Source organism: Capricornis sumatraensis, chromosome 21, assembly GCF_032405125.1.
Source record: "Capricornis sumatraensis isolate serow.1 chromosome 21, serow.2, whole genome shotgun sequence".
NCBI lineage: Eukaryota > Metazoa > Chordata > Mammalia > Artiodactyla > Bovidae > Capricornis > Capricornis sumatraensis.
Window position 1 is genome coordinate 48,505,989 of NC_091089.1, and position 13,854 is coordinate 48,519,842.

The 13,854-nt window shown below is 40.6% G+C and overlaps 1 protein-coding gene across 2 annotated transcripts; it reads right to left on the reverse strand.

Moving 5' to 3' along the window:
* Positions 1 to 814: 814 nt before the first annotated feature.
* ATP5F1A (ATP synthase F1 subunit alpha) lies at positions 815 to 9,662 on the reverse strand. Of its 2 annotated transcripts, none has more exons than XM_068993548.1 (12): positions 9,541 to 9,662; positions 7,985 to 8,063; positions 6,606 to 6,775; positions 4,859 to 4,966; positions 4,538 to 4,704; positions 4,189 to 4,337; positions 3,700 to 3,851; positions 3,376 to 3,600; positions 2,757 to 2,864; positions 2,502 to 2,646; positions 1,420 to 1,570; positions 815 to 1,279 (listed from the first exon to the last, which is right to left on the reverse strand). In XM_068993548.1, exons 1-12 carry the CDS (start codon positions 9,598 to 9,600, stop codon positions 1,198 to 1,200), a joined length of 1,596 nt encoding a protein of 531 aa, XP_068849649.1. In that variant the 5' UTR covers positions 9,601 to 9,662; the 3' UTR covers positions 815 to 1,197. The 2 variants fall into 2 exon arrangements, with proteins under 2 accessions (XP_068849649.1, XP_068849648.1); XM_068993547.1 differs by having other exon boundaries at positions 866 to 1,279; positions 4,793 to 4,966.
* Positions 9,663 to 13,854: the final 4,192 nt, after the last annotated feature.

Genomic DNA, 13,854 nt, shown 5'->3' on the forward strand with positions numbered 1-13,854 from the left:
ACTGGGTGAAATCAACAGATCACATACATAATGTGAAAGTGGCACAATAAAAACTGCAATACACAATTGACAGAAGAAATAGTCAGCTGCTTTTAGAGAGAAAGTTGGGGGTAGACAAAGATTGCCATTTTTTTCATCAACAGCCCTGTCCTTGGCTCTGCCTATGGTACCGTTTTTGTTTCGGTATTGCTGTGAAGGGTTTGTTTTTTTTTGGTTGGGGGGGGGAGGACAATCTATCACTGGACTACCAGGGAAGTCCCATGTGAAGGTATTTTTTAGATGATTAACACTTTAATAAAAAAGCATTAGACTTTGAGTGAAGTCCATTACTCTCCAGAAGGGTGGGTCTCATTGCCATTGAAAAACCTGAGGTCTACTGTGGGAGAAGGAATTGTACCTCCAAATGGAACACTTCCCTAAGTCTCCAACCTGCCCACCTAACCTTTCAAATTTGCCAACACTATAATCTCTGTGTACAACTACACTTATGTTTCATTTCTCTGAAGAACTCTAATATGCGAATTAAGCTCTTAGGTGACAGCAAATCTTCACAACTCTTAACAGAAAATATAGTTATCTCTGTGACTGTAAAGACTTCCTAAGACCAAACATGAAAACTTGATCACTTTATAATTAAGGACTGCAGTGTACTTGTTATTTTAAAGCAAAGATAGACATGTTCACAATTTTATTCATTCTGATACCTACTTTCACAATTTTTGCCCTAATCTTTTATTCTTCACTTAGCATTTTTTTCATTTCTTTGAAAACCTTAGTTGCCCTATTTTATTTTACTGATTACAGTACCTCTTCATGCAGATCAGTCTTCTGGGCAGAGAAGCCAGTCAGGCTTTTCACTTTATCAAATATGAACTTTGCCTCTTATGGCCAGTTAGTGAATTTCTCTTTAATCAATCACAAAACACTCTGGGATCGTGCAAAGAACTCAGTCACAAATATTATGTAGGCCTGCTAACTTTAATAAAGTAAAAAAAGCTAAGAAACATATTTACCAATTCCTCAAAGTAACCTCAGTTCTTTTAAAGAATCAATCTATAGAAAACCACCAAGCAACATGGAACCTTTATTTTAATGTGATTACTGTACATCTGCAGTATTGGAGTAATCCTTTTACAAATGGAACTAGAAGAAACAATGACAAAACCAAACTGGCATTTGATGTGAATCCACAGGAGTTTAAGCTTCAAATCCAGCCAAGAAGTTTGTTACAATCTCTTTCAGCTTTGCATCTGCCTCTTCTGAGATCTTTCCATCGGTCCTATTTGAAAACAAAAGCAGATCAGTTGTGACCTGGGCAAAAATTCAATGACTAACCTAATTACAGAATTCAAAAGAATTTTAACAAGACTTTTTATTTTAAAGCTTACAAAAAAAAGGAGACATCAGTTGTGTTCATACCTGATTTTGCCCAACAGGGTTTGATGTTGGCTGATAACGTGCGACAAGAAAGCATTCTCAAATTTTGTGATCTTGCTGGGCTCCAGCTTGTCAAGATAACCCCTGACACCCGCATAGATAACAGCCACTTGCTCTTCAATAGCCATGGGAGCTGAAATGAAAGAAGTAAGTTGCTCAACAAATGCATGCCGTTGTTCCCAGTTAGACACTTATTTTTTTCCACAAATTATTAACATGTCTCCATAGATCACGGAACTTCACAAGTAGAAATTCCATATTAGTACTCCTTCCCACCTCCCTGGAGCAAGTTTTTTCCTCTTATTGGTAAACCTTGAAGTACAATCTTCGCACTTATTCCATGAGCACTATACATCACCCAATAGGATTGTTTTGGGTAAAAACAACTTGTTGAAATTTTATAGTAAGATAGTTTTGGCTGCACCACATAGCTTGTGAGATCTTAGTTCCCCAACCAGGGATAGAAGCCAGGCCCCTGGCAGTGAGAATACAGAGGTCCTAACCATTGGACCACTGGGGAATTCCCAACACTAACATTCTTTATTAGTTACTCTTTATTAATTATTTATTAGTTTATTAGTTATCTATTAGTTATCCCTTGTGGCTCAGCTGGTAAAGAATCTGTCTGCAATATGGGAGACCTGGGTTCAAATCCATGGGTTGGGAAGATCCCCTGGAGAAGGGAAAGGCTACCCACTCCAGCATTGTGGCGTGGTAAATTCCATGGACTGTATAGTCCATAGGGTCGAAGAGTCGGACATGAGTGAGCGAGCTTCACCTTCAACATTCTTTTAAATCTGCCAGATTCCACACGTATATAACCAAGGCAATGGTGGGGAGACATACAATCTACTATGTCTTAATTTCCAAAAGAAAGGTATTATTATACCCTTCCTAGCATTTCCATTGAAATAATGACTGTACTTTAATTAAAACAGGTATCAATCACATTCAAAAGGCAACATCTTTAATCAAAGGTAATGACACATACTACAGTTTGTAAGGAGCTTTGTGATAGTCCCAGGTCCTAACAGAGTAGGAACTTGACCAAAGGTACAACTCACAATACTGTCCTTGCTTGAGCAACTCAGTCAAACGCACACCACGACTCAAGAGTTGTTGAGTGGCAGCATCAAGGTCAGAACCGAACTGGGCAAAAGCAGCAACCTCACGATACTGAGCCAACTCCAGTTTCATGGTACCTGCCACCTGAAACATAGAAATGGTTAACTCAAACAATACAAAAATACTTCAATGACACAGACCACCATACAAATACATTTTTATTTTTAACCTAATGACAAAGTGATACAAATTACCTGTTTCATGGCCCTGGTTTGGGCAGCAGATCCAACACGGGACACAGACAAACCAACATTAATGGCAGGGCGGATACCTTTGTAGAACAATTCTGTTTCCAAGAAGATCTACAATGTAAGGAAAATTCAGAGGCATATCAGCAAGCTTAAAGAAATCAATTATTTTCACAATTAAGTCACTATAGCAAAAACTGAAGCCCCAAAACTGAAGAATGCTAAACGGCTTCTTATCCTAAAGAGCTCCTCAAATCTTTCACAACTCAAAATTGTCCTGTATATTCCACTGCTGAGATGAGGAGGTGAGATGCAAAAAAATTAGGTACCATATTTACATTAAAACTTAAATTGGTGAAGTGATGTGATCTCTCTAGTATTTGCTTCAAAATTACACACAAAAGAGAACCGTGGGGAAAAAGAAAGCAAGAATGAAGTATACTATACCATCAATACATAAACAGGCGGAATATGTGGGGTTTCATTATACTATTCTCTTTACAATTGAGGTTTTTCCATAATGAAAAGTAAAAGGAATTTAACAAATTAGTTCAAAACTACCAGTCTCAATTACTGCCTTGAAATCACCAAAGTTTTCACACTTATTTCATCATAAAAATAATACCTGTCCATCAGTGATGGAAATGACATTTGTTGGAATGTAAGCAGACACATCACCAGCTTGCGTTTCAATGACTGGTAGAGCAGTCAAGGAGCCACCACCAAAAGCATCGTTCATTTTAGCTGCTCTCTCCAGGAGTCGGGAGTGCAGGTAGAATACATCACCAGGATAGGCCTCACGACCCGGGGGTCGGCGGAGCAGCAGAGACATCTGACGATAAGCAACCGCCTACAATATAGAAAAGTGCTCACCTATTAGACAGGAGCTACATTTGTCAACTACCACATACAAACATATAAACACGTCTAAAAGTACATTTCTTTTGACCTGTTTGGATAAGTCGTCATAAATGATCAAAGCATGTTTGCCATTATCCCTAAAATATTCTCCCATTGAACATCCAGAATAAGGAGCCAGGTACTGAAGTGGGGCAGCATCTGAAGCAGTAGCTGAAACCACAATGGTGTACTTCATGGCATCTGAGAAGAAAATAAACATTAAGTTGTACACGATTATTAATACTGTGATTTTAAATTAGACGCTACTAGAATAAAAATTAAGCACTTTACTACTGTCATTACTATTAAGATTACCCAGTCTAATAGCTTCTACTTTAAAGAAACTAACAAAACCTTAAGTTACTGCTCCTTTATACTACTGATACAGTGTTTTACTTACTACTTTTGTACTGACTTGTATTAGTAGAAATTTGAATTCATTAGGGAGTAATTAAAATCAGACTTCATTATAAGCATAAGCTAGTCTAAGATTTGCAGCACCCCAGATAACTGCAATGAGACTGAAATTCCTTAATACCTGCATCTGTAAGTCTCTTCACCAACTGGGCAACAGTGGATCTCTTTTGACCAATAGCAACATAGATACAGTACAGCTTCTTCTTTTCATCAGTCCCATCATTGAATCGTTTCTGGTTAATGATTGTGTCAATAGCAATTGACGTTTTGCTTTAAGAAAAAAGAAACATACACCTTACTAAGTACTTCAAAAAACTCCCCAACTTAAATTCCACTACAAGTTACTCTCATATTACAGTCTACTCTCGTCATATAGCCAAAGTATTAATATCTACCATTCCAAGTCTAAAGGTAATCTTTCAATAGAGCAAGTTTTAGTTAGAACTTTTAACAAGCTGTTAAGTCTTTACCCAGTCTGTCGGTCACCAATAATCAGCTCACGCTGACCACGGCCAATTGGCACCAAGCTATCCACAGCCTTAATGCCAGTTTGCATTGGTTCCCGCACAGAAATTCGAGGAATGATCCCAGGGGCTTTCAAGCCAACTCGTCTTCGGGCCTTGGAACCAATTGGACCCTGTTAAACAATAAGAAGAAACCCCAGAACAATCAATTTGGCTCTTTGTTTTGAAGCTACAACCAAATCCAATAAATGTTAAACCTACCTTTCCATCAATGGCATTACCAAGGGCATCGACTACACGACCCAGCAGCTCCTCGCCGACTGGAACATCTACAATAGCCCCAGTCCTCTTCACAATATCTCCTTCCTTAATAAGTTTATCATTTCCAAACACGACAACACCAACATTGTCAGGCTCCAAGTTCAGAGACATACCCTATACAAAAGACATAAATGAACATCCATGAAGCCAGAGTGGCACTTCTTCCCATACACCTACACTACATGTGAAAATGGAAGGGGGAGCAATACCAACTTTTCAGATCTGGTTCACTTCTATTTTTCCACCAATCTTCGATAAACACTTGTCAAGTTCCCTCGAATAATCAGAGTTTAAAATTATAAGCCAAACATACACCTTACCACATCCTCTAAAAACTAAAACAAGCAAAGAAACTGAACTGCTTAAGCTTCTTCCACTGCATTTCCTTTGACTGCAGTTTTTGAATGGGGTGACCAGTATGAAGTGAAGTGTCAGGGTCAACTAGGAAGACACACTTGATTTACATCTGTGAGAACTCATAAACAATCTTTTTTTAAAGATTATCTAGTAAGAACCTATATCCATCAAATCAGTAAAAAGTGAAATTAAAAGCTACCTAATCAAGAACAAATCTGTACAACGGAACAGTGCTGGGTCATCTCATCATATTTCAAAATGGTAAGATGTTAGGTCCCTAGCTCATACATAATCAATGCAAAAAGGCTAGTCCAAGAACTGAATCTGATCAATAAATAAAGCTCTCAAGAATTACAGAGTACATATATATTAAAAAAAAAAAAAAGAATTACAGAGTAAATATGGAGGAGTACCATGGAATACCATTCCAAGTACAAAACCTTTAGTCTAAATCTCTAATGTTCAACAGAGTAGCCACTAACATCATATGGCTATTTAAAATTGAAATTAGTAATTGCTCTGTTACCCAAGTCAGAGAAACTTCAGTAGTTATCATATCCATATCTATAAAACATTTCCATCATGGCAAAAGTTATTTCAGACAGTATCAGTCTGGACTCCTAGATCTTTAAAAGGTAAATGAAAATGAGTTCCTCTATTTCAGCCTAACCTTTCAAAGATACACACGATAGATCAAAGGGTAAATTTTTAGCCAAGGTCTGAGGGCTACCGATAAAACATTTGGCTCCATAATTAGTCTTTCACACCAACAGGTTCTTTTTCCATACTGGACACCAGCAAGAGAACCAAGACGATCTTCCCCCCATCTATGTGATTAGTGGGTAATTCTACTGCCCCTGGTCCATCTGGATATCATAACTCTGCTTTTGTCAGAGAACCCATGACTCCAACAACTCTGACTTCTCATCTTACTGGCCAACTATGATAATCTAATAGAAAAAAGCACACTTCTATTATTAGTGCTTTGATAGCTATACCACTAGCTCATGTCTCAACAATAGGTCTACTCCTACAAAAAATACAAAGTCAGTGACTTCCAACTTTCTGCCAAAAATGAATTTAACTAATCAAATGCTTTTGTATAGAATGATCTTAACAGCTACAAACAGACGAGCTTTTCACAATCTGGTTGAAGGTTTACCCAATTTTGTATTTCAGTGCTAATGGTTCAACTTATGCATAAATCAGTCCAGAGGGTAAAAGTTTGGTTAACAAAAGAATTTATTCTCTTCACAATCTATAGTAATGACAAACACAATCTCACTGAAGCAGATTCTAATTCAAAGTTTAAAAAAAAAGTGACACAATCTCTGAATTACTAAATAACAGAGGAAACACCAATGCTAAAACTATAAAATCTCATTTTACAATTTACCTTTAAACCTGAAGAAAACTCTACCATTTCTTCTGCTTGAACATTTCTTAGCCCATGTACCCGGGCAATACCATCACCAATACTTAAAACACGCCCAGTCTCTTCAAGGTCAACAGAGGTATCGGCTCCAAGAATACGCTCTTCAAGAATAGAGGACACCTCAGCAGTGCCTATTAAGAGAGGACAATTTCATTACAAAAAACAGCCTGGCCCAAAGATCTTTTCAGAACTCATTTCCCCCAACAACATATAAACTATAGTTGTGATCATAATAATCAAATTGTATTCTAAAATTAACATTTTTTAAAAAAAGCTTGATACCTACCACTATGAAAACGAATCCAAGTGACTGAGAGAAAACTTCACGAGACAAACATAAACCAGGTAAGGAGCTAATCAAATTAAGCAATATCCCTAAAATAAATATCTTCTATCTCCTAATTCTTTGGTTTAATCTCTTAAGAAATCTGAAACTTGAATTTTTTGGCTAAATTCTATAAAAAGTTATCTTAAAAGGTAACCGCTTAGGAATTCCCTGGCAGTCCACTGGCTAGGACTTCGTGCTTTCAGTGCCAAAGCCCCAGGCTCAATCCCTGCTGGGGGAACTAAGATCCCACAAGTCACTCAGCCAAAAACAAAAACACCCCAACTGTTTAACAAAATATAAGTACTGATAGCCCCTGCATTTTGAAAGTTCATTATGTCACCTCACTTTGACAAAAAAAGGGTAATTTCTTCTTCACACTTTAATCATTTCAGCCAAGGAAAAAATTCATTAGAACGCCCACTTTCAAATAGTGATGAAAAGCTGTTATTTCTCCCTTTCAAGGGAAGCATGTATTATATTCCTCATCTTGGCATACAGACGATACCTAACTGTATTTCAAAAGCCCTAATGCACATCTCAAAAAAATTTCCCAACCTACAGAATCTTCTTAAGTGTACCTCCTCATTTCTCTATTGCATTTACAATGTGCAAATTCAGACTGCCAGGTATAGGTTACCAGTTCCTGTTTTTGAAACACATCGTCTTTTCCCAATGTCTATTAGGAAAGGGTTCATAGGTCAGAAAGGAGCCTACCACCTGACATATACTGATACGGACCAAGAAGTATTCATTACGACAAAAAAGAACCTGTGCTCCCATCAAGAGAAATAATTACAGTTCATTTCACTAGAAGGGAACCTACCAAAATAGAGCTAAACGGCATATTATGGGTCAGAATCTAAACTTCCACAGTAACTAAAATTGAGAGAAAAAAATTCACTAATGGAAAAAAAATCCAAAAAATATTCCCAGCAGGTGTGTAACCTACCTAACATTTATCATTTAGTAACAAGATAGTAAGTGTGGTCCAGACACAGAAATAATGACTTACCGGTTTTCTGAAGACGAGAGTTACACGCATGCAGGTTCCTTGCAGCAATGAAGGATGATCCCAAAGCATTTTTGGAGACCTAGTGCAAGAAATTTTCTTAAAAAATCTGATTTTTAAAAAAAGCCTTTATAAAATTAGCAAGCTTAAACAAATGCAGGGTTGGTATGATCAAATTATCAGCACAAATATTAATCACGTGAAAAAGCATTTATCGATATACATGAAAATGTGTTAATGAAGTTCCTAGTACACTGTAATTACACTAAAAAGCAACTGCTAAAAAAGTCTCTTTCCTTTTAAAGGCACCAGATAAATATTATTTTGACTTTAAATGTATTTCAACTGAGTTGTGGAAATCCTCAATTTTATAAACTGCTTCCTAAAAGGGGCAAATCTCAACAGATTTTCTATTCTAATCTTAAAAAGCCTCTAAATGTTGAGTTTGGTTAGAAACTAAGAGATATGGCAATACGCATTTTGTTTTCAAAAAAACTCCCTTCAACAAATCCTGCAGGAATCCGGACCCTCCTTCTACAACTGTGCTTGGTCAAGGCATATTCTGAAGGCATTCCCTTCTACAGGACTAGGATGAATGTCCTTGAGAACTTCTTTTTTGTTTTTGTTAATAGAAATCCAAGATGTTATCAGCGGTTGTGTTAGGGCAGTAAATGGCCAACGAATTTATTTAGCTTTCCAAACTGAGATTACTCTGAAGATGAAAACACAAGTAAATGTCAAAGCGTTTACATAACCTTTAGGGGTTATGTCCTTAACTTCAAGGGATTTAAGTAATGAAGGGCACTGACCTTCAAGAGATTCTCCCAAACTATGTTCTACTTTACTTGAGTTTTCAATCACTAACATTCCTCAAGGATGAAATCTTAAAACAAGTCAAAGCACCAGCAACGAAAGTCTGCCCAGTGAGACAGTCTGGAAGCCAGCTCCTCCGCTGTCAGGGTGGCGCCCGCACTGAAACGCGTTATTTGCACCTGTACGGTGTTTTCACGATCGTTTCGCTATTCGGCACTAAGAGATCGCATATAGAAGCACTAAGAAAGGCACCTTCATTTATTGCTTTTCTCTGAACCGACCTCGGGAGGAGGCGAAATGCCGGGGCCTGCTGACCTTCACGCGATGCTCCCTACCTTGCTTCAACCCGGGCTGACAACAGTGCTCTGACCTTCAGCGAGGAAGGCCGGGGAGTCAGTGGGACCCAGGCTCCCCGTTTCGGAGCAGGCCTCGGGAAACTAGCGCCCCAGCCCTAACCTTCATCCAAGGCCCCTCTCCGGCCTCTCGGACGAAGACTGGAATCGTCCCGAGGCGCCATCTCCAGACAGCACGAAGGTCACTGTCCCCTGCAGCACCCTGCACCCTCCGGCACCGGGCGAGCAAAAGAGCCCTTCGCCGACAGCCCAGGCCAGGCCGAGCGGCCAGCGGGGCAAGATGGCGCCGCCCGCCACAGCCCCTCACCCTCCGCACAGAAAGAGAGCCCGAGCCGGTGCAATCGCCCCCCGCCGCTGACTGGACCCTCCCTCCAGCCAGCCTCCCGTGCTCACCAGCCCGGCTCGCCGAGGGAGGGCGCGGGCCACGGCCGCGGCGACGCGCACGGACAGCATCTTTGCAGCTCCTCCTCAGGTGCTTCCTCCGCAGCCGCAGCCTCGAGACTGACTGGGACAAAATGGCCGAGCTGCGGGGAAGGTCAAAGCAGTCAGCCCACGTGACCCGGATGTACCGCCCCTCGCTTCACCCCCGGACGCGAATCTGCCAGGGTGGGGGTGGGGGGTTAATTACTTTCTTCCTTTAAGTATAATTTTTAGATTTTGAACCTCCAAATGACTGATTAGACGTTTGCAAGCTTCGACCCAGGCACTGGTTACATATTTATTTTTATCTTTCTCATCGACCTTGTGGTTGCCTTGGGCGACCGCATGGTTATAGCGGAACTGGCTGAGAAGCAGTTTCCAGGCCGCATCCTGGTAGAAAAACGATGCTGCCGTCACCTTGTCCTGGGGCGCAGCTGGCTAGCTTGACCATCAGGGAGGTTGACTGTGGCGGGTCCCGAAGATACAGCTATTAAACCTTGGTGATGTGGGTGCAATAGTTACTCCTCTTGGGCGTGTAGGGAGCAGAGCATTTCCTGCTGTGAGAATTAACGCAGATTAATACCGCACAATTGCACTCATCTCACACGCTAGTAAAGTAATGCTCAAAATTCTCCAAGCCAGACTTCAGCAGTACGTGACCCGTGAACTTCCAGATGTTCAAGCTGGTTTTAGAAAAGGCAGAGGAACCAGATATCAAATTGCGAACATCCGCTGGATCATTGAAAAAGCAAGAGTTCCAGAAAAACATCTATTTCTGCTTTTTTGACTAAGCCAAAGCCTTTGACTGTGTGGACCACAATAAACTGTGGAAAATTCTGAAAGAGATGGGAATACCAGACCACCTGACCTGCCTCTTGAGAAACCTATATGCAGGTCAGGAAGCAACAGTTAGACCTGGACATGGAACAACAGACTGGTTCCAAATAGGAAAAGGAGTGCGTCAAGGCTGCATATTGTCACCTTGGTTATTTAACTTATATGCAGAGTACATCATGTGAAATACTGGGCTGGATGAAGCACAAGCTGGAATCAAGATTGCCGGGAGAAATATCAATAACCTCAGATATGCAGATGACACCACCCTTATGGCACAAAGTGAAGAGGAACTAAAACACCTCTTGATGAAAGTGAAAGAGGAGAGTGAAAAAGTTGGCTTAAAGCTCAACATTCAAAAAACGAAGATCATGGCATCCGGTCCCATCACTTCATGGGAAATAGATGGGGAAACAGTGGAAACAGTATCAGACTTTATTTTGGGGGGCTCCAAAATCACTGCAGGTGGTGACTGCAGCCATGAAATTAAAAGACGCTTACTCCTTGGAAGGAAAGTTATGACCAACCTAGACAGCATATTAAAAAGCAGTGACATTACTTTGTCAACAAAGGTCCATCTAGTCAAGGCTATGGTTTGTCCAGTGGTCACATATGGATGTGAGAGTTGGACTGTGAAGAAAGCTGAGTGCCGAAGAATTGATGCTTTTGAACTGTGGTGTTGGAGAAGACTCTTGAGAGTCCCTTGGACTGCAAGGAGATCCAACCAGTCCATTCTGAAGGAGATCAGTCCTGGGATTTCTTTGGAAGGAATGATGTTAAAGCTGAAACTCCAATACTTTGGCTACCTCATGCTAAGAATTGACTCATTGGAAAAGCCTCTGATGCTGAGAGGGATTGGGGGCAAGAAGAGAAGGAGATGACAGAGGATGAGATGGCTGGAAGGCATCACCGACTCGATGGACGTGAGTTTGAGTGAACTCCAGGAGTTGGTGACGGACAGGGAGGCCTGGCATGCTGCAATTCATGGGGTCGCAAAGAGTCGTACATAACTGAGTGACTGAACTGAACTGAACTGAATCTTCAGATCTCTTGCCACACCCCCAAAGACTGAGTCAAACACTGGGGGCAAGCTGAACGTTTGAAAAGCACCCTCATTGTGATAAGCACTCAAATTGAAGAATCGTAGTTCTTTTAGATTCGATCTGAAAGAATTATGCCTGCCAATTAGGGCAATGTTTAACATTAAAATGTTTAACAAGGAAGAATTCGAATAGAGTGGTTGCTAATCCTGGGAAGAATGGTCCAGAATCACTCCAGAGTGAGCTAGGGCTCAATTTTTCCTTTAAAAGTAGCTATTTTCATGATAGTATAGACACTACTTTTTCATTTGAAGTAAAATGGCTATGATGAAAATAACTTTCTATACCTACTTGATGAAATCAGGGCAGGACTTTTGCTCCCCCCAAGGAGACTGTGTGTGTGTGTGTGTGTGTGTGTGTGTGTGTGTGTGTGTGTGTGAAGAGAGAGAGAGAGAGAGAGAGAGAGAGAGATACTGAGATAATTGTGAAATGTGCAGAATTGGGGTTGGGAAGGAAAATGTTAGGTATTTTGTGATGCTTGTTCAGTCCTAACAGGCTGCAACCCCATGGCCTGTATCCCACCAGGCTCCTCTGTCCGTAGAATTTTTCCAAGCAAGAATACTGGAATGGGTTGTCATTTCCTCCTCCAGGGTGTCTTCCCGACCTGGGAATCTTCCCGACCCAGGGATCTTCCCAACCCAGGGATCAAACCCCGTGTCTTTTGTGTCTCCTGCATTGGCAGGTGAATTTTTTTTTTACCACTGTGCCATTTTATGGCATTTTATGATAGTGGAGAGTATTTACATTAACTTTACTTGTAGCTGTTTTGAGAAGGATCTTATAGCTTCATTCACCAAATTCTGGCTTATACCCCAAATCTTAATTTGGGTTGGGCATATGAATATCTGGGTTAAAAACAGTCATGTCCTAAAACAGTTTGCAAAACACCCATCCCTTTATCTAATATCCTACTTCCTTTTCAAGGTGAGGCTTGAGTAAATATGACAGTCCTCTTGGGAATTAGGGGTAAGAATAGGTAAAATTTGGGTTTGTAAAAATAAAGTTCAAGGATATTTTGTAAAATTTGTAGTGATGAAAGTGGAAAAAGGGCATAAAGATAACTTCCCTACCCTTATCTGGAATTTAGTAAATGAGCAGATACATATATGACTGAAACAAAAAAGAAAAAAATAAGAAAGCCACACAATATGATATAGGCTACTTACTAAAATTTCATCGAAAAGTTTAATCATTTAAAATATGCATATTACTTAAGAGAAAGATATTTGGTGCTAAGTGATTCACAATTTGATATTGAAACCTGTCACAGAAAGACTGAAAGCAAAAGGAGAAGGGGGCAGCAGAGGGTAAGATGGTTAGACAGCTTCACCGACTCAATGCACACAGTTTGAGCAAACTCCAGGAGATAGTGAAGGACAGGGTCGCCTGGGGTGCTGCAGTCCATGGGGTCGCAAAGAGTAAGACACAGCTCAGCGACTGAACACCACTGCCACCACAGAAAGTTGAGTACATGGCCTATTTTTCCTAATGTGATAGTATACTACAGGAGCTTGTGCACAGCAGTATGGTGTGACCTGAGGAGGCTGAAACACCCAGCGGGAATCAGAACACCATGGTCAGATTCCAGGTCCACCACCTAATCTTGGTCAAGCCATATACTCCATGCGTGTGGTTTTAATGTGAAAATAGGTAAAATAATGTGTGCCCATCTACTTTGCAGGGTTCCTGTAAGAATGAAACAAAAATAGGAAAACACAGAAAACTATAGAAATATAGAGAAATATAGAGAGCCTCTCAAGGTGTTAACTACAGAATGATGGAAGGAGGAGGGAACTTTAGGAAAGGCAAAGAAATGAATGAAAGAATGGCTGAGTGGCAGTGACTGTGCAGGAGTTGTATGCTGTAAACCTTTTAAAAACAGTTTCCAGCACATTTAGCTCTTTAGTAGTAGAAACTAAGGGATAAAAAGAGTGAGACTGCCCCAGCTCATATTGCCAAGGTAAAATTAAAATTTTAAGTGAGGAAGAAATAAACATCCACTATCAAATAAAAAGTTCCAGGTTGTTTTGGTTTTTTTTTTAAGATGAGTGATTCAAGTGAGATATAAAAATTTAAAAGAAAGAAAACACAGCCTGGTTCCATGCGGCCTTACTTCTCCTGGAGGTGATAACCATGGAGAGCGAAGAAAGCTGCAAGAGAACAAGGGCTTGCAGGGCTGAAGACTTGGACCAGCTTCGTTCAAGAGCTCCGCGCCCTGAAGTCCTAGTAAAAACTACAACTCCCACAAATCCCGGACCCAGAAGGGGGTGGGCCTAACGGTGTGTGGGCGGGGCCGTCAGAGCAAGCGGGGCGCTTCTTCCGCGAGGAGCTGCAGGAGAAGTGGCGGGACTGG

Excerpts from the sequence above, each read along its gene's own strand:
- ATP5F1A (XM_068993547.1), bottom strand. The coding sequence starts at position 9,600 with ATGCTGTCCGTGCGCGTCGCCGCGGCCGTGGCCCGCGCCCTCCCTCGG. Across the intron at positions 4,338-4,537 it reads ATTGGTGACCGACAGACTGG|CAAAACGTCAATTGCTATTG; the intron begins GTAAAGACTTAA and ends TTTTTCTTAAAG. Across the intron at positions 1,280-1,419 it reads ACCCTGTTGGGCAAAATCAG|GACCGATGGAAAGATCTCAG; the intron begins GTATGAACACAA and ends GTTTTCAAATAG.